The following is a 22,753-nucleotide window of genomic DNA, read 5'->3' on the forward strand; positions in this document are numbered from 1 at the left end:
AAACTTTAAAGGCAACCGTGTTAGCATGTGTGTTCTACATGTGTGAATGGTTTGTTTTATCGATTTTATTTCATAATGAATGATGTTTCTATACGTCAGTTTTATTATGATTTTTTTTTCTTTTAGCATAATTATGGACGTGAAATAAAGACTGATATTTTTGTAGAAATGCCACACCCACATTATATTGTTATATTAAGTGTGGTTTCATGGTTTAACCGAAACACAAACTTTTCATCAACATATTTTATACTGAAATATTTAATACCTATAATTCTACAATTGAAAAACGATACATCGTTCTATGTCTATTGCCTCAAAAAATCGATTCATCATAATTGTTCTCAAACTGCCATGACGCCATTGTTTTTATTTCCGTGTCTGAGTCAATCTTCCTTGTATTAAAACTAGTTAAAACCAACCTGTTTTGTATGTTTAGTTAAGTATGCTACACTAAATCTTCTTGTATAAATCATCTTGAATCGCAGAATGTAATAAATGAAGATTATTTTGTATAAATATATATATTGTATAAATTATACACTTTTGACCATGTTTATGGTTTTTAATTAGGTGCTTACGTGTTAACAGTCGTTCTTAGGTTTAAAAATGTGCATGATCTTGTAAACAAGCTCTTGAAAAATACAAAAAAAATATGTTGTTAGCAAGGAGAATTTCTGATTTCCATATATATATATTCATCTGGAATGCAACAGTGCTGACTTTTACGCACTTGTATTATGTGATTGATTGGATTAACTATTTAAATGAATGTCGACGGAATTAGAAACGATATGCGTACATATGTTTCATAATATTTCTTAAATGAGTACAAAGTACCTGTGCCTATATTTATACCTATAACGAACGTTTTAATGTTACATTTACATCGGCTGGTTAATGACGCGTTTACCAGATATGATTATTGATATGGCTCAGACTTTTTCTTTCAACTATGACAGACAAATGATAATAAATAAGTAAAATTGGTTCACTCGGGTTGAGAATCTACTATCAAACCATATGACTTTTTTTAAATCAGGAAAAAAGAGAGATGTAATTTGACGCTAAGCGAAACCTTGAAGAATTGTAAATCATAATATATAGAAATGTCTTATGTATATAATACTATAAAACTCAAATTCACATAAGACATTAACGGTTAATTCGAGAATCAAAGATCGATTCTCAATGTCGACTTCAGCACTAATTAGTATACAGTACTATGCTTTAACATTGTAATAGATCGTTTCTCGATCTCGATCTTTTATTAGCCGAATACCTGGTCATATATGTTCAGTAGTCTATGTGTCACTTCGTCTTCATTTAATACTGACCCACTCCGGCATATCTAGATTGCTTCCTTTATATTGTATCTGCCGCTTCCAGTCCATCACATGGTTTTCTGGTGTTGCTTGGTCTTGAACTAATATTTTTAACGGGCCCATCTAATATTGTTGATGTGAATACATGTAATGTTGTTTGATACGTTGCTGTGATTGTAACATTTTTATAGTGTACAATTTCTATGACCACGAATAGGCCATGGGCTAGGAGGGTCCCACATGCATCCCCCAAACCTCCAAACCAATATTTTTCTGAACCCTTATGACCCACTGATCACAGATCAAAATGTTAACATTGCATAAGTTGGAATGAACTCCCGATTATGACGTCATCAAGATAGCCGCCATGTCGAATTTCTCTAAAAAATGAAAAATAGTCATAATATTGACATTTTTCAACCGAAGTAGATAAATAAGGTATCAAAATGACCAAAATAGAACAAGAAAAACATATCAATACCAAATAATCCATATATGTAGTGATTTGTACGCAGCAAATGAAAAAATAAGATTTTAAGCAAAAAAATGTATTTTTTTTAGCAAATTTTTCATATTTGGCTTGACGCAGCAAAAATATTTTCCAACAGCAAACTATTGTTTCTAATCTGTTTTTTTACCACTTATCAATCAGTTTAAACAACAACAACAATGAAAACCAATATTAACATTTTATAACTTCCGGTTATGACGTCATCAAAATGGCCGCCATCTCGAATTTCAGTAAAAAGTAAAAAAAAAATAGTCATAACATTGACATTTTTCAACCGAAGTAGACAAATGAGGTATCAAAATGACCACAATAGAACAACAAATACATATCAAGACCAAATAAACCAATATATATAGTGGTTTGTACGCAGGAAATGCAAAATAGGATCTTAAGCTCAAAAATGGTAAATTTTCAGCAATTTTTCATATTTGGCTTGACGCAGCAAAAATGTTTCCCAACAACAAAATATTATTCGTAATCAGTTATTTGATCTCTTATCAATCAGTAAAAACAACAACAACAAAATATATGGAAATGCAAAAGAGAGTTATTGTTATATCACAGGAGTTTGATGTTCTGTCAATAATATATAGTATACATATATAAAAAAATACCCCAATATACTATATAAAAACACCAGGAATGAAATGCATCGCTGGCCAAAATTTTCACCACCTTCGGTAAAAGTTCTGTAAAATTTGTTCTGGGCAATGTCTGCATGTGTCACCGCGCCTATAATACAATAAGATGTTATTCTTCACATATATCAACACTAACCTGTTCACAACCCCATCACAATAAGTTTAATCCCATGTCATTTTGAAAGTTTGCAGATTTCGCGGCCACTTTGTTTTGTTCCCGAATCCATGCGCTGACGTCACAAGATGTGGTTATATCCTAATTAGGTTTACAAAACATCACCGGGTGCGTAAAACGGGGCATATATGTATGCTATTTTCCGAAATCCAAACCGTTGACACTAAAGTTACCTGGTGTATTATGATTTTCTTAAATAGAACATTGACTATATACGATTTAAAGTAGAAAAAATTAATGTAAAGATGACAGAATATCTAGGTGGGACAAGTCACAGTTAAACATAATCTATTTTCATGTTTGAAATTTTGAATTATTACAGCACAACACCTACTGATAGCGTAACAAATGTAACCTAAGCTAAGCCTGTGTTTCATTAACAGTTTCGAGAACGATTGTGTCTTTGGAAATGAGCACATTCATTGTTTATTTCCGATGCATAGCATAAGCAAAATGTCAGATGGTTACTACAGTGTCACATATTTCTTTCACTGGTTCATAATGATAACCATTATCATTGTGCGTGCTTTCTCGCATCACTGCTCTATCCAATGAAGAGACTCGGCATGTCTGGTAGCTGGTAGTCCAAATAAGAGTAATCGAGATATCAGTATCAAATTCGTCGAAAGCCAGAGTGTCGTCTTCAATGTCTATGAGCTGATGTAACACCACTACATTACCAGTGTTGTTCTAGCCTGTCATCTTCCATGACCCATCCATGGCCAGAGTTCATATCGGGAACAACATGTTCAGAGATCTCCCTCAGATTCTACCATATCGTATATGCTGTTTCAGACTTCTCCGGCATAATGGAAATTGGACCAGATCCACATTCTTCGAATGGTTCTCCTTAGTACATAGCTTCATAATTCGTATGAAGTACCATTCATCAATCTTGTGAACACTCATGCGACCATAAATGGCACAGGTGATATTATCGAGGTCATTAATGAGGCCATAAATGTTAAATGTTTTTCATTGGTCTGACTTTTCCCACTCCCTTGAAGGTGCTGTTTGTGTCACTTCTGGTGTATGCGTAACGCGTAACCATTGAAGCCTCTCCAGATAAAAAATTCTCTGCAGTGCTTTCCAGACTTGGCAAATAGTGAAACTTCACTGCAGACCTCATTTATGACCTCAAAGAATCCACCTGTGCCATCTATGGTCACTGAGGGTTCACAAGAATGAGGAATTGTGCTTCATACGAATTAGGGAGAACCAGCTCAATGTGGATCTGATGTCTTTTCCATCATGCCGGAGAAGTTGGAACATCATATACGATACTTAAATCACTAGGTTAGAAACAGGAAGAGCTCCCACATCCCTAAAATCGATGTTTCTTATGTTTACTCTGGCCATGGACGGTTGACAAGTTGGAACCACGATGGTAACCCGGTAATGTAATGTCACATTAGCTCATCAGCTCATCGCCATCGAAGACAAAGAACTAGTGAAAGAAATATGTGACACCGTAGTAACCATCTGACATTTCCTTATACACAGGAAATAACAATGAATGTGCTCATTCTAAAAGACACAAAACGTTTCGGAAAGTCTCATGGTAGTTGGCGTTTTGCTGTAATAATTCAGTTTTAGACGCTACTAATCTACAGTCGAACATGAAAATGGATTATTTTGAAGTCCCACTTAGATATTCAGCCAACGTTGAAATCAAATTTAAGATCTAAATTGTCAATAGCCAATGCTATATTTAGGAAATTCAAAGACACCAGGAAACTGTAGTGTCGGCGGTATGGGGAAAAATAACAATCATATGCCCTGCATACGTATCAGATGATGGTTTTTAAACCAAATGATGGAATAATAATAATTCTCTTTTGCATATCTATATATTTTTGTTGTTGTTTTTACTGATTGAAAAGAGATCAAATGACTGATTACGAATAATATTTTGTTGTTGGAAAACATTTTTGCCGCTTCAAGCCAAATATGAAAAATTGCTGAAAATTTACCATTTTTGAGCTTAAAATCTTATTTTTTCATTTCCTGCGTACAAACAACTAAACAACTACATATATTGGATTATTAGGTCTTGATATGTTTTTGTTGCTCTATTATGATCATTTTGATACCTCATTTGTCTATTTCGGTTGAAAAATGTCAATGTTATGACTATTTTTCATTTTTTAGTGAAATTCAACATGGCGGCCAACTTAATGACGTCATAACCGGAAGTTCATCCCAACTTATGCAGAGTTAACATTTTGATTTGTGATCAGTGGACCATAAGGGTTAAGAAAAATATTGGTTCGGAGGTTTGTGGGGGGGGGGGGGGGGGTGCATGTGGGACCCTTCTAGCCCATGGCCCAGAAAGCTTACGTCAAAGTTATAATCCATTCCCATATTATTAACATTTCCGTTCTTGATAGCAACATTCCTACATCCCCTTCCTTCGATATATACATGTATACATCTCTACTTTGTTCTATTACTTTAAGGTTTAATACCATCACCTATATAATGATGCATGTCAAACACCGCAAATTTACTACACTTAGGATCGAGTGATATCGCCTGGTGAATACAAGGGGAGAAATCTTACGGTCTACATTACAGTGTTATGATGAAGCAATTTCCGTTCTATCATAACTATGATTCTTGAGATCTTGTTATGTTCTACATTCACCGAGCTCTAATTACGATTATAATTCTATAGGATATTCTTTATTCTTCGTCATAAAACATGTATCTTGATATTTTTTTCTCGTTGATTTATGTGCTGATGTCATAAAAGTACATAAAAATGTAATTAAGTTTGACCTGTAAACCAATGGCTGATCAATACCCCCTGCTAACCCTTAATTCATCCAATATCAACCAATTGATCCTCTATTATATTTTCATGGTAACCAGTATTGAATCATAGGCTGCGTCAAACTAGAGACATCCATAGTTAACACTAAGTAGCCATGTTTGACCAAAATTAATGCACATCTGAAAATGGCTTAGTATTGTAATAGGAGTTGACGATATGATTCCAGCATGTCCTCTAACTTCACTCTGTGGGGTATAAAAACGGCAAAGATTTTCGGTTAATGAAGAGAAGTAATAACGAAGACGATGTTATAGAAGTTTTTTTATTCACTGATCGTCTACAAAGCATGAAAATATGCTATGATGCCATGTGATCAAGTTATCCAAGTGTAAACGGGGCTAAGGGGAACTGACAGCACACCCGTCCCACTATTAGTCTGTCGACATCCAATAAGCAAATATCACCGCTTATGCCCGCTAGACATCTCCTCCTACAGGTACAGTCACCTAAAATAGATACATATTATCAAAATCAGAAACAATATATAACTTTTAATGATGCAGTTTTCATTACATTACAGGGGGATATGACATTGAAATCATATAGGGATGGGATATATTTCATTTCACATATTCACTTCAATATCACGAAAATCAAAAATGAATTTACTGTAGCATGCTTTCGTATACATTTTGTGTCTACATTACTTAGAGTTTAAACTGTTATACTTATCTGCCAAAATATCCGCTAATGTTTAACCTTTCATAGACAATACGTTGTATATATGAACTATATTTGTCCACACAATATCATAATGTATGATTGATTCACTTACTTAAACCCCTTCCGGTAAGTGTGGTCAGTCCAGCCGAAATATTATTATGAGGAAAGTTGTACATGCTAGTTTCACAACCAATTGTTTTATATCATTATATTTCCATTTGCTCGGGACCGACACTATATAACCTTACCAAACAAAAACGACATGTTTTGAAATCATAATTTTCTTATAACTCCAGTTGGTGTAATGATATGTAGAACATGGTTCGTGACGTCGTTTTGACTGTCGTCATGAGGCAATGACGTTATACAAGTAAAGTACTATAAAATGGGCAAGAGTTCCACTATACAAGAAAGAAACATAACGAATATACCACAGTCTCCCAAAACACGCACTTTGCACTACATACGCACTACACACCGTATACATAGGAGGCCGTCCTGACATGAACATGGCTGTAAATAGGACCTTTATTAATCAACAAACTAATAAACTTACTTTTTAGAATATATCACAACGTGTTATACCAAAAGGACATTTTTCAGTAAACAATTAATTTCAAACATGTATACATCGTAAAACAGCTCCAATTGTGTTAATTAAGATTTAAAGCACTAGATATTTTAATATGGATTCAGGCCTTTGGTTATACAATACAATACCATCACAATACTATTTATTTAAAGACGCATATTGAATACAAGTAAAATAACCTCATGAGTACGATGACCGGAAGCGGACAGACAAATTGAGTTACTAGTTGAACAAAATATGTATCGACAATTTTAGTATCAAAAACCTATTGTTTCAACAGTAGTAGATTTATCTGTACTTAACATGTGTACATGCAAAAACGTGGCGTTTCAAAGCCTACGGAAATCATATAACTATTAACATTTCTTTTGTTATGTGATTGGTCATTCTACGGTCTTATGACTTTGTCTGATAAGGACATGACATCGAAAACAAAGCACGACGTATACTTAACTGTGGTGGGTCAAGACATTCACAGTAAAATATAGTATTCTAGTGTGCATTCTTAGAACTATATGGGTTAATTCCAGTCCCGCGAATCTAAGCGGGACATTCACTGCCATTAAGGTTACAGAGTGTCTTGTTGTAATGTTCCATATCTATAAAAGCAATGGAAATTTTTACCCGCTCCGATGTGTATTAACAGACAATTTGTCGGTACATATTTTGTAAATGAAAATGTGCTCCTAGTAAAATGATTTCGTGGGTCCGTTTTCTTCCATCGCTCATCGCGACGAACAAGCGTTATGTTAAACATATACTTACTGACACCGCGGCGAGGTAATCCTATCAACCTTCTTCCTCCGACTGAAATGAAACAAGACCACTTTGATGTCAATTTTATTGATAAATTAATCAATAAATAAAATTGTATTAGATCAGAAAGCGACGAACGATTTTTTAAAGAGTCAGAAAAAACAACTTTTAGCACCATAAAAATAATTTCTTTAAAACAATTAACATCAGTAACATTCTATAAAATAAATATTCGATGCGAAGGCATTAGTTTTATTACTATATTTTTGTTGATTTTATATTTGTGTTGATTTTTATTTATCTCTTATCATTTTCGTATTATGTTTTTATTTTTTTTAATGTTTAAAGACTTACCAAGTCGACTTAAGGGAGATAGAGGAGTAATACCCCTTTGTCCTAAGGATAAAAGAATATACTTTGATATAGAATTTTGTTTTGTATTGGGAGTTCTTTCAGTGTACAATGATTTTAAGGGGGACATCCGATACACCAGTTACGGATTGAAGAGGACGTTTAGGTATCGGGAAATCTCAACACATCCTGGGAATGTTCTTTAAATATCACGTATTTTCCCCATATTCCTCACGAAAACCTCTTTAAGAAATTTAGATATTTAACAAGATAATTCTCTTGATCTACCATAGCATAAAAATAAAATTTCATAGGGACAAATTCCGAAACAGATTTCGGTTTCTCTTGAACGCATTAAATGTAAATTATTCTATACAAAATATATAATTATTTCTTACTTCATCGCCTACATAACTCCGCCTATAAAATACATAATTATAATACACAATTATTTGTACAAATGGATCAGTATCCATACATTATTATTATCACGACCATTGTTTCACGAAATTGCTATTGTTTATGGGTTTTTTTTTTATTTCATCGATAATATTCTTACCTAGTCGCTCCAACGTCAGACGTCGGCCTGAAATGGAAATAATATGAATAATGAGAGAATGTTGGTGTATAGAATTATATGTTTCATTCCCTAAAAAGTGAAGAACAATACAACATTAAATATCCTTTTAACTGAGTGACAAACGATTAGGAACACAGAATAAAGTATTAATATACACTGATGAAAATATACACACAATATTATTGTGAATTGATGACTTGGAGATAACAAATATAATAAATTATAAGACTGAATTGTGATCCTGGTATCTATAGTTGGTTTTCTGAACCCATCTCTTAAAACGCGCTGATACCCCAGGATGATTTGTTCCAAATCGGATCGTCCCGTAATTTGTAGACTGATTCGGGGGTAATTAGTAACCATTTTATACTACATTTTGCCACATGACGCTGTACTGATCTTTCATTAGAAAATGTATTTATAATTTCATAGTATGAGTGCAAAGTTATTTAAGTTTTAACATGTCTTATAGGTTTTTTTTCTAATTTTCAGACTTACCAAGCAAATTTCTACCAGATAGCGAACCAATTAGTCTTTGTTGTCCTAAAATGGAAGAAATAGATTAAATGATACCGAATCCCGTTAATCTTTCATCAAATGTACATGTACTTAAGAAAGATATATTGATATCACTCTAAAATAGAGAAATGTATACATAACCGATATGAATTCAGATTACATATCATATACATCAATAAAAAACAACATAGAATGATGATGACAGACTGAGTTTAAAGGTCGTTAACCGGCGTCATCATCTCATTATTGTGTACCTTTTGAATGACTCTGAGTGCAAACCTGTTTTATCATCATACGATTGCATTTATATTATATTGTTTTCTTATATATTTTCATTAGTTTGTTGTGGGATTCATATGCAATTATTTATCTTTTTTTTCTATCCGTCTGACTTACCAAGCAAATTTGTACGAGTTAGAGGACCAAGAAGTCTTCGTTGTCCTAAAATAAAATGACACAGTATTCATTGATCTGTCATTCACTGTACATTTGTATATTTACTTTAAGAAAAATAAATATTAATATTTCTGTCAGAATGGAGAACTTTCTAAATTACATCACTGATATAGACACAGATGTATGTCCACACTACCAGATGTCACGGAGTTAACTACAAGCTTGAAATATGTGTATGAAAAACCCGCAATAATAACATAACGGTCCTGGAGGTAAGCTGGATACTTTTGATAATGCAACTTACGCTTTATGACATGGGTAAATGCAGCGTGATTTCCATAAAAGGGGTGTTTCCGACATTTTTATTAAAACAAAACACTTTTATATATTACATAAAAGCAGTTTGGTTGATAATTCCATTCCAAACGCTTCTTTAGGAAAACAATGTGTAATTCATTCTCAATCATTTATTTTTGTTTCTCTTCTTGCTTAGACTGTCAGACCTACCTGTCAGAAAACCTGTAAGACGTCGTCGCCATAAAGTAAAATAAATGGCACAGAAGTTCGTTATAAACTATGAACACACATGCACCTTATGAAAAAATAGCGTCACCTCACATTTCTTCCTAATCGAAATGGAATAGCATTTATGCATTTATACATATGCGCATGTCGTAGTGAAAACTGCATTAATTTTCCATCGGACTATGATAACCTGTTTCACAGGTAGCTCTCTCTTTTATAACCACCGATTCAAATACTGGCAACTACGTGATCTATAGCGAAATAGTCGAAACTTGATAGAAACGATTACCAATGTAATGGGATATATACAAACTATTTGAGAGGTGTTTTTTAAAACCCAAGTGGTTATAACAAGCATTGTCATATTTAATGACTTACGGTTATAATACTCGAAATATCGATGCATGTCACCGGAAAAAAATTTCTGAGCATATTTCGAAATTCTATTTAACCCATATAAATAATAGTATTTTTTTCATAAAGTTAATCGATAAACAAATGTTAGCATCATAAGTTGTACCTGTCTGGTCAAACTCATTCAAATATATAAACAGGAATTACAAGAGTAGTGTAACGTGTTGCTCAAAATAAGATTTTCTACTGTTTTCTTTCACTCAAAAATAACTATACATCCCCAAATGAACCAATGGTAAAATTAAAGGGACAATTCACTCAGGCTAATTCTTTTACATAAGCAAAAAGCAAAATATGGCATAAATGTATTGTTCTACATTTCTTATGAAATATATAATATAAAATATTGACAAATTCCACGTCATTGTTGAGTATTTTTTGATTAATATAATTGAAATACCAAATCGTTGATCAATACGATTAAGTAGGTACAATATGGACGCTGTACCCATACCCAAGCCAAAGTCACGCATGTTAAAAAAATAAACTACATAACCACTGAGAAGGTGATAAAATGATTTTTAGGCAAGACAATTCACCTAATACGGTAAACACACTACTCTCAGAGCGATTTGAGCAGTTCTAGACAAAAGTTGCATTACTCTACGAGCTAGGGACAGGGTTCAGCATACAAGCAGTTCGACCACAATGTGTAATGGCGGACAGCGAGCGAGTTTGAACACCTACACACATGTCACAACCATGGGGTTTTCAGGCATATTACAGTAAAACCGACTGATCTAATTTACATTAGAACTGGATTTTTCCCGATATATGTACAAATTTTAATGTTCTCTTAGACTGAATTGTCCCTTTAAATAAAAACATGGAAATTAATTAATATGTATGTTATTCCTGTTTCTATAAATACACCAGAATAATGATCAGACAAAAAAAATGTTTGTTTAGGTTACATTGGTAAAAAAAATTGGGTCGGTCGGTCGGGAGGATTTTTTTTTCTTTTTTTTTCTAGTGTTTTTCACTCTAAAATGATGGCCGGAACCGGGGTCTGAGGTCAAAATCCCGACTTTTTAATATTTTTTCGTAGAAAAGTGGAAAAAAAATTAGGGTCGGGGGTAAAAAATTAGGGTCAGTCGGGCAACCCTAAACAGACATATTTTTTGACCTCATGTATATGTATTCTGTATACACGTCTATGACCGCGTGTACTGTTACTTTTATGACTTTTAAATCACAGTTCAAATACATTGTATTGATGTAATAACGTATTCATAATATCAATGACGGGTAAAATACAGTGTAGCATACTAATTAACTAATAACATTTTGTTAGGTCTCTTTTTATTTAATCTTATTTCATTATTCTTTCTGCATTTATGACATTCTTTGGCATCGAAAAGTATGATATGACGGTTACAATTATTAGGAATGTAAATACTGAAGAAAACGTGACATCGCTATGATAACAAAATCACAATTTCATTAATTTCCAATAATAGAATTATAGAAAAAGAACATAACGAAAATTACATTGGTCTACTTTCTAAACTGTGATTAATAAAAAAAACTTACCATCATCTCCGCCGATCTGCCGGAGTTGCAGCCGTTGGAGTCTCCTCAGTTGTAGCAGTTGATCAACTAAGATAGATAAAAACAGATTAGTAACATTAACTATTCTGTATTTACATATCATAGATTTGTCTGCCCCTGCGGGTAGGTATTGATTGTGACGTCTTGTGAAAGCAAGCTTAACGTCATACGTTTTCGGAGAAAACGACGTAAATTGCGCTCACAAAATACTGACGTCACAATGGATACATACCCACAAGGGAGCTAACTCTGTAATATTCAAAGACGGAATGCGGAGTAGTAATAAATACAAACTATAAGAAACTCCATCCCCCAGAATAATCAATAATGTATAAATTATATACGTGAAATCAAATCACAAATTGCAATATATTTAATAACTATCCATCAACTAAATACACAGGAGAGCACAACACTAGAACATTATCTTAATTCTATAAATGCATGCAGTAATTTAAAATGTAACATGCCAAAGCATAAGTCATATATACCATAAATACGGTAGTTTCGAAACCTAACAATCTACAATTTACCGTCGAGTAGTCCCACCATCCGGTGATTTTGAATTCATTATTTGACGCGATTTTTGTGACGTCATAATTACCGGAAGTGGGGACTTTACCCACGTCGTTTTAGGAGCTCGAAACTCCCGTATTATTCGTGAGTATTTTTTTTTTCGTGATTTGGATCTTTCAAATAATTTCGTGGGTAGACATATTCGTGGTTAATCGGTGGAACAACGACAATACTTATGTATAAAACATTATCGTTGTTTTTGTATTCGTGATACCATGGCAATCTCGAAAACAAATATCTACATAACGAAATGTGATATTATACAGGATAGATACTAACAAAATCTTAAAAAATGAGATTATTAACATCTGTCCATTAAATTACGAAATCGGCTAGTTGTACTGTAAAAAGTCCAGCACAATATGTCACAGGAACTTGTAAGAATAGTTTGGTGAGTTCATATGTTTATCCTATTGCATAGTTAAATGGAGAATTGCTATGTGAAAATCACAACTTATATTCACAAGAAACACAATATTTGCTATACACAAAAAAACAACATCAAGTAAATTCAATGGATATTTGCGTGTTTGAACCAGATTTCAGCGGACAGCTATATTTTTCATGTTCACAGTGGAATAATGGTACGTGAATATAACCGTTTGTATTTAAAGTTACGTTTTCCATATAGCAAAACCAAAAACATGCTTCTTTGAGACACTCCATTGGTTCTCTACTCCAATATACACAGTACACTGATCACTCCAAACTCATCTCATCCTATTGAATCTGATGAGATGATTTTATAAATTATTTTGTTCTGCAGAAATATATGAACTATTTTAATACGGCTCATTTCCGACGGCTTCTCGAGTTGGGTTGTGAACTGTTGTGACTCATACATCATCAAAAAGTTATGCATTCATTCGAAAACATGTTATGTGGTAGACTGTTTGAATGAACATTTTGAGAAGAATAATGAAGTAAAGTACTTACTAATGCTCTGTCCGTCACTCAGGCATACAAATACAGCCAAAACTACCAAACTTAAAACTACCGTGTACTTCATAGTGCATTAATGTTGGTCAGGACTGGGGCGCGGACGTCACTGACACAGTATTAATAGGAGGTGTTTTTTTCTATACAAATCAATCTTCATCATTTGATGTATCATATTTGACAGGTATATATATTACAATTCATCCTCAGAATTTATTTAATGCCTGAATAGTCATTATGATTACGTCTCTAATTTAACCTTTCACCGATTTCCTGTTAATATTGAAGACAGACTCGATCATTTTTATTTAATCGTTATTGATAATTTTATCATACCTTATCATTTTATAAATCATCAAATATCACTATCTACATCTGTAAAAATACTATAAAAAAAAAAAAAATAAAAATAAAAAAATGAAATAAATAAATCTTTACAACGCTTCAACATGGCATATCAGAATTAGAAAAAACAAATATGTCAGATCTTAACAACACTTTAGCATGGCATATCAGAATAAGGAAATCATTTTAATAAAAAATGAATTTAAAAGCTTAAATGTCGTAAAATGTCTCTAATGCATTACAAGTTACAAGTCAGTGAGTTAAATGGATTCCATGATTCGTTTAATCCTAATTGCCATAATGCCGGTTATCATTCAGGAACGATAACTCATTACAGGTGGCGCCACTGCGCTAAGGTCCATAGATTTCCGGCTCACTTCCGTAAACAAATACGCAAGGTCATTTAACGAAATACGAATATGCCGGGTAGATACTGTTGTGTGCCTGCGTGTAAGAATCGGGGTGGCCACAAATTTCCAGCGGACCAGGCAACAGCATATGCATGGCGAGTAGCTGTCAAAAGAGTCGATCAATCAACCAAGAAACTTTGGCAGCCCACGTCAGCTGATGTGGTATGCAAGGCTCACTTTGTTCCGGGGGATTATAAAGAGACTCTATTAGGTGAGAACAGTTTTGCGAACATTCACATGGATTTTTATTTTTCAAATTATTATTTTTTCATGGTTTTGATCTTAATTACATTCCATTTTTCGTCTATCTCCATCGATATAAGTATAAAAAATATCGTTATGATTTACATGTACCATATATATATAAGCTTAAGCATATATCAGGGCCTATCATGAAATAACGCTTAACAGTTACATGTACTGACTAGATATATGTAACATTGTAAGCTGACTGTACAGTGTGTAGTATAATGAAAAATAGTAATAATGACAAAGTAACGTTTCTCACAGCACCTGTTGGTCAAACAATGTGAATTTTCTTTATCTTATCACTTCTCAGTTTACATAACATCTAAATATTTCTTCATCAATAAGTTGAAGTTTATGTCAACTTGAGCGAGTGTATCTAAAGAGAAAAATGAGATGGAAATTGTTCAATAAAATTGTCCTCTTTTATATTCGTTTTTAGTATTCATGTATTTATTACATACTAACTTTTGTTCACATTAACATGTTTTGTTCGCGTTTCTTTGTGGTTTCTCGTTTTGTTTTTTACCAGGTTTCTACAGTCTGGACACAAGATTGACACAGAACACAGCAAAGGGACTCAATTCTTGTAAGAAAACAAGCAAACCAGCCAGTTTCTATAAATATCAGCAAAATTCCAATCCAAGAAGTGACCATTTCAGTTTTACATGTCACAAGATTTTTACGATTGATAATGAGTTGTCGCAAATAATAGATGGTTACTGGTATAGTTTTGCTGCAAAACCCACCCCGGATATGTTGTTCTAGGCCTATAAGTTAAATTTAATTTCTCTAAGATAATCTTACATATAAGTTTGATCTGCAATACCTTTCAGGTATTCTCATGATCAATTATCAATACTTTGAAGTCTTGCAAGTTATATACATATTAATATGACTGTTTTCTAGAAGAAAATGGTATCTGACATTATGATGGCCGGTCAGAGCCACCTCGCAATCTTGCAACCTTGAAATCCATAATTTTTTGTTTCTTTTAATTATATAAGTTATGGATTTTAAAGACAATGATGCCAAAAACATGACAGCTGTTCTGGAGTCAGTTTAATGAAAGTAGATATATAAATTTTACAGTAAACTCAGATCTATAATCTTGTATGTTTCTGGCATGACAAGAAAGTGTCTTCTTTAAAAATGAAATGTTTTTAGTAACATTTCATGCAATTTTATTCATTTCGTGGTTGAACACAAAACAAAACAAAAAAATCCACTATAAAAATGATATATTTCACTTTACGCTATTTTGTATTTTCATGTAATATACATTGAATTAGAATTTAGAAACATTATCTTTGTCATTAAAATCATGTTTTTTTTTCAAACATTTATTATAAATCTTCAAATAAAAAGTTCCATAAATATAATTTCCTAATAGATTTTAACAAATAAAGAACTATGCACAGTTTAGGACCCCTTCTGATCCGTTATTAAATTTTGAATTTCAGATATTGAGTTGTAGATCATTGCAGATGTAGTTGACATGGAAACCATCCAAAAGATGCATAAATTAAGAAAATGTGATCATTTAAGCCTATTTTTTCATTTATGTTCTAGAAATCATAGAGCGAATCCTTGAACAGACTTTATATGTGTATTTCTCTATTCAGATTAAATGTTGAGTTTGTTCCAGATTGCGCTCTAATGTTTCTTAATCAGTAAAAAATGGCAATATTTTTTTAATTTCGTCTAAGTTATGCTAATTTCGGATGTTTGCCATGGCAACTAGATCTAAGTATAGAAAAATTTCATCGTATATGCATGAGTGATGTAATTAATATAATTAGTATTCCAACTCCAAATACATACAGTTAAATCTCAAATAAAGCTTTATCACATACACGTACACAAGTGTAGATCTTGATTATTTATCTATATACCAAATCATCAATAATTTGTGATACAATTTGTAGGAGAGCGAGGTCGTTTGAAAGATGGCGCTGTACCCAGTATTTTTGACTTCAAGAAACCTGTAGATATTCATAGTCCAAGGGCAAAGAGATCTGCAGCTAGATCTGAGGCAGCTGAGGAAACCTTGAACATCCCAGATTTTATAGAGGAGGTCACGCTGTCAACAACAACTCCAGATGAGGTAGTGGTGGAGAGTTATGACAACGATACACGTCCCGAGGAATGTTTTAAAGAGTCAGGGTCTCAGTGTTCTCTTCTTGGGAAATGTTCTATCGATAATTTTATATCACGGCCAAAGCAATTACAATATTACACAGGATTTCAAAATTACTCACATTTCATGTTTTTCTTTAACCTTCTTGGCCCTGCAACATTTCATTTAGATTCACAGTGTACAGCTATTTCCCCTCAGGATCAACTGCTTCTTACATTAATGAAGCTTCGCCAAGCAAAGGATGACATTGATCTAAGTTTTATGTTCGAGATAAGCGAGTCTACAGTGTCAAAAATTATTGTCACATGGATCAACTTCCTATATTTTCAATTGAAGGAAATAGATATATGGGCATCACGTGATGTTGTTTCAAAACATATGCCAGAGGATTTTGGAAAAAAGTACCCTCAAACTCGAGTAATTCTGGATGCTACAGAAGTCCCCATACAAAAACCATCGGAGGTAAATGCACAGAGTTGCACATGGTCAAGTTATAAACATAAAAACACATTGAAAACAATGATAGGTTGTACTCCAAGAGGAGCAGTATCATATGTTAGTGAAAGTTTTGGTGGATCTGCGAGTGATCGTCAGATCATTGAGAATTCCGAGCTACTTCGCTCTGAAAACAGACTGTTCAGTCCAGGCGACAGTATTATGGCTGATAGGGGGATAATGGTGCAGGACTTGTTTGCCTGTCAGGATGTATTTGTTAACACTCCCACAATGTTAAAAGGCAAATCCCAACTGGAAGCCCATGAAGTTATAAAAGACAGACGAATAGCATCAAAACGAATACATATAGAGAGGGTCATTGGTCTTGCAAAAAAATATAAAATTTTAGATACACCACTCGCATCATCAAAATTGATCTTCGGATCCAGAATTATATTCATCTGCTTTGCCCTGTGTAATTTTAGGCAAAGTATTGTTGGACCTTATGCATGAATACCTGAAACATTATTAGGATGTGTACCTTTAACAATTTTTAATTGTCTGTATGCTTCTTTGTTACTAATCAATCTATATGGAAAGTAGATCTATACAATTTACCATGTACATGTACAGGTATGTATAAGTGATATTCATAATGTTTTGGATACAAATGGTCGAAAATGTTTGAAGTAAAATAAGTCCAATTTGGGCAGCATGCTGAAATTGCAGTATTCTATATCAATCTCTATTCCCTGTACAAATAAATCACAGAAGGTATAAACAACAAAATAGCATAACTGATGCTTTGACAGAAGCATCTGTCCCTGAATTTGGTCATAGTACTTGCTATGTACATTGAGAACAATCTGTCCATTTTCATCATATTTAAGGAAGTTGAAGTGAGGTCCTGGTTTAATGGATTCATTCCTTCCTGAGTATGGACACTTTACTTCCACTATTGCTTTTTTGTCTTCTTCTGTGATGATTCCATCAGGTGTTGCACCTAAGTACGGATAGTCCTTGTCAACAAAAAGTCCACATTTCTTGACCTTCAAACCGGTTTTCTGTTCAAACTTTGTAATTGCCTTCCTCTCGTATGCCTTTCCATGAAACACAGATTTTTTTATGATAGGCTTTGAAGATAAAATAGATGAACACAATTTCTCCATGTTGCGTCTTGAGGTAGAGTGAGTCACATCCCCAAACTTTGAAGCAGTAATCCTCCACTTTCTATTATGGATCCAAGCTTGTGACTTTGCTTGTAGTTTTGTGTCACTCTGGATGTCCTGTGCTTGTCTCTCTGTTACCTACAAATAATAAAATATTTATATTAGTAAGTCTAAAGACCTCTATGTCAAGTCATATACCTTCTAGATACATTGTATATACATGTCCAACATATACAATATATAGAAGCAAGAACATTTTTATTTATATCTTGGGGAAAAAGTTACACAAACATATGTTTTTACAAATCTTGACTCAGTGGAGTGTAAATGTTCCCAATATACATGTTTGTACTTTTGTTTTTAGAAAAAAAGATCAGTGTTTTGTTTTATTAAAGACCCTAATAATTACCTTCTGTGCTCTGTCAACCATGTGTTGTGTGAATGGAAGTTCTAGGTAATCATGGTCTTTAGCTGCTGTCTTGATAAGAAGATGAAGAATTGTCATTGTAATACATTTAAGGATATTTAAGCATTACAAGAACTCCAAACCATACAAGAGAATAAACTTGTATGCAAATAAATAGTACTTTGTTGATCTTTACAAATTTTTGCAGTTATTTTAACATGATAATATTAATTTATATGCATGAATTTATATATATGTTAATTTATATAGAATAAAATTGATATAGTAATTTGCATATATATAAAAACAAATGTGAATTGTATACTGTGGTCAAGTATTTATCATCAATACATTTCATTTGGTGATCCTATCCATCCCTTCTCAAAAGCATTGTAAATGAGGGGCAGCAGTATTAATGAGTATTTAAGTTGTTTGTTAAAATTAAGTACCTGTAAATCAGCAACTGGAATCAAATATCTCATGGCCATATCCATTGAAGATTGTGAGCAATAGTTGATTGCAGCATTATGAACATATGATGTGTATCCAGGGTTGTTTCGGTATTTAAGTGGTCTTGGGTCATCTAGTATGGTATCAGAATAATATCTCTTAGTCGGTATGTCTGCAGATGGAACAGGCTTTCCTGGAAAAAGGAAAACATTTATTAACATTAAAACAGGACTGTAAATTAGACGTGGTCGAATATTACCATGCAAGTCTGGCCATGGTGTAACCTGCACATATACCCATATATACCTTACACATATACATAACTATACATGTATATATGGCTACCCAGAAATTCCAACACTTATGGTATACACACAATATAAATCATAAACTGTTATTTTGGCTTTACACATACAGATCAAGATTTGTTTTACAATAATTACTCTAGCAACATCCCCTTTTCCAGCAACAGCAGTTGTTTGATAGGGATAGTGAAGGGGAAATTACATATAAGTGTACACTAGAATGTATTTTAATGCTTAGTACTTGCCTTCATAGTGAAACTTGGGTTTGTGGAAGTTTTGAAGGTTCTCTGTACAGGACTTTTCTACTCTGATCTCCCCTGAATCTAGATAGTAGATAATTGAAAAATAAGTTATATTATTGATTTAAAAGAAAATTAAGTATTTCAATTCAGTTACACTCTGTTAAATATATATTTATCAAATTTAAAGTGCTGATAAGTAACTCAAGTTCACCCAGGGTTACAGGTTTTTGAAATGATACTGAAATTGAGATTGTGCTATAAAAACATGGTGTCATTCCTCAATTTGTTATAAGAATATCATAATTTTTTTGTATAAATATTATAATTAGAAAAATGTTATGAAAAGCTGTTGAATTGAAGTGACAATTCAGAGTAGCAGGATATGTGCTGTAACTGCTTTAACATTGATGGTTTAAATCATTTTTTGACATGATGAAATACCTGTAAATACTTCAAGCATAAGCAAAACCGCAGCAATGTGTTTGCAGGTACTGTGTGGTCCCATTCCTGCCGGACATTCACATTCTGAGTTTACAGGCTCCCCACTAACTTTCTCAAGCCGGAGTTTATAGTTATAAGAAAGCTGAAAAATATACAGTATAATACATGACAACAATGAAATTTAAGTTAAGTAACTTAAGTTTAAAGGCCCACTATCTTTTTCGAAATGGCTTTTAAATTTTAAAATAGGAATATAAAATGAGATTGATATTTTTCAGAGTTGCGAAAGTTACTAATGTGTATCATCACCTTCTGAACAATTTGATTAAAATAAATGAATTGTTTATTTTCATAACGCAGGTTGTCTTATGTTTCCCGCCGTCGTTCTAAATACCATAAAACAGCGAAATGACTCTCCATTGTTATCATACATGTATATTACACAGGAAATCTTGCATATGTTTGGTGTTGTAATCTCATCTTAGGCCATCGGTGTATATTTTCTGATGTTATATTGTTATCAATGTTTTTTAAGAAACCTTTATGTGTTGGTCCAGGAAGGTAGTGAGCCTTTAATAATAATGATTATTATTCTTTTATATGATCTTGAAACAAATTTATGTAAAATTCTATGTCTACATGCACATAATTTATTAGACATGCAATAATACCATTCATCAAGGACGTACATGAGACTTATAAATCCTTGCATTCATGTACTGGGTAAATATTATCTACAATTAGACCTGAAATGTGAATCTTAAACTGAAATGTTTAATGTGTGGATTTTGAGTTTATTTGTGTATTGATATCATTTTCAAAATTTAACATTATTGATGAAAATAAACATTGTATCAGCTCTAGAAACTGTAGCTTCTTCTTTCTGTCTGAAAACGGGTATTTATCAGGTTATCTGAGCGTAAAGAGAGCAAAACATTCATGTCTATACACATTGGTATACCTTGGATTTCATAGCAGCTTTCACTATGCCACTTAAGAAAATGTGGTCCTTATCAAAGAGGAGTGAACAAGCAAGGACACGTTGAGCTGCCATCAGATCCCTCCCTTTCTCCATTGCCTGTGTGTCCGCAGATGCCTGGTTATCAGCTGAAATGATATTTATAAATATAGTGTAACTTTAACATTGTCTAAACCGGATGTCACTGGGTCTAGCATAATTGGCTAGTGCATTTGTATACCCAGATTTTCATATCATACAAGTTTTAATAAAAATTTTTTTTAAAAATTGAAGGCTCTTACGAAAATCATTTTAAAGAGACATACAGGTACTGTATATATGCATATTGTAATTTTATATGTAATTTTCTTTAAATGTGCCAGAGCATTAAGCATCCTACATGTAATATAATAGGACAATATACATGTTTTATGTTTTGCTATATTTATGGCTTTAAAATTATCAAATCATGTTTGATAACACATTGCATATTTATGTATACCTGCAATTCTATATAAAACGTAGGTTTCAATTTGCTCCGATGTAATTTTTGGCATTACAACTTTATGATCAGCTATTAACTGTTGATATCCATGAGTTGGCCAAGAAACAGAAACATGTTTTGGAATATCAATGGCTGGAGATCTGAAATCTTGGTTCCTTTCATATGCTTCCAATCTGCAAATGAACATGCAAATGAACAAGTTTAGAGATAAAGTTTAAATGAAATATTTAAAAAAAAAATAACATAGTACAATGAATGCAATCAAGGGATTGACAAATGAATCATGATGATACATGTATACGTTTGGTGATTATTAATTTATACTGATTAAATCATTACTTGTACATGAATGTAATGCTATATGACAAACTACACGTACAAGGTAAAATACATATGATTCCTGTCCAGTGCCCCAGTCAGGAATCAAAAAAGAGGTTGAGCTCTGGGCCCAGTTGTTCAAAAATCACAGTTTAACAACAATTTTTAAATCAAGATAAACTATTTTCTGGTAATACAAATTTTACAAAGTTTTACAAGAATCTTAAAAGCTCTTTTCTCTACTTACTTGATGAGTTTAGTGATGATATAATCATAAATTTTGCAGTAAATGATGAATGAACATTTCACTAATTATATGATTAAGCTAACCATGCTTTGAACAACCGGGCCCAGGTGTGAATTCTTACTGCTCTACTGACTGAGACAAAGAAACATGCTACGTTAGCTGAGTGACAGAGACCATATCATATATTTACACAATAAAAATTCAATAGTTTCCTTGCGAAGGTATAAATTCTTTGCAAAAACTAAATTACTCGGTACTACGTACAGCGGTGCATATACACCTGTACAGAATCTAATAAAAGGAAAACATAGAGAGGTACAGGTCTGACATATTTCTTATTTGTCCTTTAACAGCATGTATAAATTTTAAAATATCCACGACCATCCAAACCATACCGTGCATAACTGTTACATCGTACGTCTGAAGTAAGGAAACTGCAATCCGAGTCTGGCTTTCGTGTGCAGCGGTGAAAAAAAATCCGCACATTATTTAAATATATATATTATACTATTCAAAATATATCAAGAAAACAATACCCTTACCTTTCTATCAAATCGATCTTCCGACCAGTTACCACTGCCCCTCTCGCTCTCAATTCCGCTTTCAGTTTGGGAACTGCCCAGTTTCGACAAGGCTTTGCCGCCATATTGTTTATAATCGCTATGGACCATAGTACACTAGCGCCACCACAGAGTTATCGTTCCTGAGTGATCTCGGCGGAGTCCATTGCCATAATGCCGGTTATTGTTGTGTGAATGATATATTCGAGATATCACGGGTCATTGA

The 22,753-nt window shown here is 33.1% G+C and overlaps 3 protein-coding genes across 5 annotated transcripts; 1 reads left to right on the plus strand and 2 right to left on the minus strand.

Moving 5' to 3' along the window:
- Nucleotides 1-5,736: 5,736 nt before the first annotated feature.
- Nucleotides 5,737-13,486, minus strand: LOC138335041 (uncharacterized). Of its 2 annotated transcripts, none has more exons than XM_069283939.1 (8): nucleotides 13,348-13,486; nucleotides 11,818-11,883; nucleotides 9,346-9,390; nucleotides 8,929-8,973; nucleotides 8,410-8,436; nucleotides 7,854-7,895; nucleotides 7,509-7,550; nucleotides 5,737-5,934 (listed from the first exon to the last, which is right to left on the minus strand). In XM_069283939.1, exons 1-8 carry the CDS (start codon nucleotides 13,418-13,420, stop codon nucleotides 5,807-5,809), a joined length of 468 nt encoding a protein of 155 aa, XP_069140040.1. In that variant the 5' UTR covers nucleotides 13,421-13,486; the 3' UTR covers nucleotides 5,737-5,806. The 2 variants fall into 2 exon arrangements, with proteins under 2 accessions (XP_069140040.1, XP_069140041.1); XM_069283940.1 differs by lacking the exon at nucleotides 13,348-13,486 and adding an exon at nucleotides 12,369-12,416.
- A 542-nt stretch (nucleotides 13,487-14,028) lies between these two features.
- LOC138335042 (uncharacterized) lies at nucleotides 14,029-17,439 on the plus strand. 2 transcript variants are annotated; one of them, XM_069283941.1, is made up of 2 exons: nucleotides 14,029-14,316; nucleotides 16,280-17,439. In XM_069283941.1, the coding sequence occupies exons 1-2, from the start codon at nucleotides 14,115-14,117 to the stop codon at nucleotides 17,437-17,439; spliced, it is 1,362 nt and encodes a 453-aa protein (XP_069140042.1). In that variant the 5' UTR covers nucleotides 14,029-14,114. The 2 variants fall into 2 exon arrangements, 1 of the variants encoding a protein (XP_069140042.1); XR_011210225.1 differs by lacking the exon at nucleotides 14,029-14,316 and adding an exon at nucleotides 14,498-14,940 and having other exon boundaries at nucleotides 16,280-16,419.
- Nucleotides 17,440-17,576: 137 nt separating this feature from the next.
- LOC138335040 (uncharacterized) lies at nucleotides 17,577-22,639 on the minus strand. The gene is made up of 8 exons (XM_069283938.1): nucleotides 22,510-22,639; nucleotides 21,400-21,575; nucleotides 20,901-21,046; nucleotides 19,940-20,081; nucleotides 19,502-19,579; nucleotides 18,951-19,144; nucleotides 18,505-18,573; nucleotides 17,577-18,233 (listed from the first exon to the last, which is right to left on the minus strand). The coding sequence occupies exons 1-8, from the start codon at nucleotides 22,611-22,613 to the stop codon at nucleotides 17,577-17,579; spliced, it is 1,566 nt and encodes a 521-aa protein (XP_069140039.1). The 5' UTR covers nucleotides 22,614-22,639.
- Nucleotides 22,640-22,753: the final 114 nt, after the last annotated feature.

This window comes from Argopecten irradians, chromosome 11, assembly GCF_041381155.1.
Source record: "Argopecten irradians isolate NY chromosome 11, Ai_NY, whole genome shotgun sequence".
Lineage (NCBI taxonomy): Eukaryota > Metazoa > Mollusca > Bivalvia > Pectinida > Pectinidae > Argopecten > Argopecten irradians.

What these genes read in the sequence shown, in the direction of transcription:
- LOC138335041 (XM_069283939.1), bottom strand. Translation starts at nt 13,420, where the DNA reads ATGAAGTACACGGTAGTTTTAAGTTTGGTAGTTTTGGCTGTATTTGTA. An exon ending in GCAGATCGGCGGAGATGATG is followed by an intron (nt 9,391 to 11,817) that starts GTAAGTTTTTTT and finishes ATTTTATTTTAG; the next exon opens with GACAACGAAGACTTCTTGGT. An exon ending in AACTCGTACAAATTTGCTTG is followed by an intron (nt 8,974 to 9,345) that starts GTAAGTCAGACG and finishes CTTCCATTTTAG; the next exon opens with GACAACAAAGACTAATTGGT.
- LOC138335042 (XM_069283941.1), top strand. Translation starts at nt 14,115, where the DNA reads ATGCCGGGTAGATACTGTTGTGTGCCTGCGTGTAAGAATCGGGGTGGC. An exon ending in TTATAAAGAGACTCTATTAG is followed by an intron (nt 14,317 to 16,279) that starts GTGAGAACAGTT and finishes TACAATTTGTAG; the next exon opens with GAGAGCGAGGTCGTTTGAAA.
- LOC138335040 (XM_069283938.1), bottom strand. Translation starts at nt 22,613, where the DNA reads ATGGCGGCAAAGCCTTGTCGAAACTGGGCAGTTCCCAAACTGAAAGCG. An exon ending in CGTTTTATATAGAATTGCAG is followed by an intron (nt 21,047 to 21,399) that starts GTATACATAAAT and finishes ATATCATTTCAG; the next exon opens with CTGATAACCAGGCATCTGCG. An exon ending in TTCCAGTTGCTGATTTACAG is followed by an intron (nt 18,574 to 18,950) that starts GTACTTAATTTT and finishes CTTCTTATCAAG; the next exon opens with ACAGCAGCTAAAGACCATGA.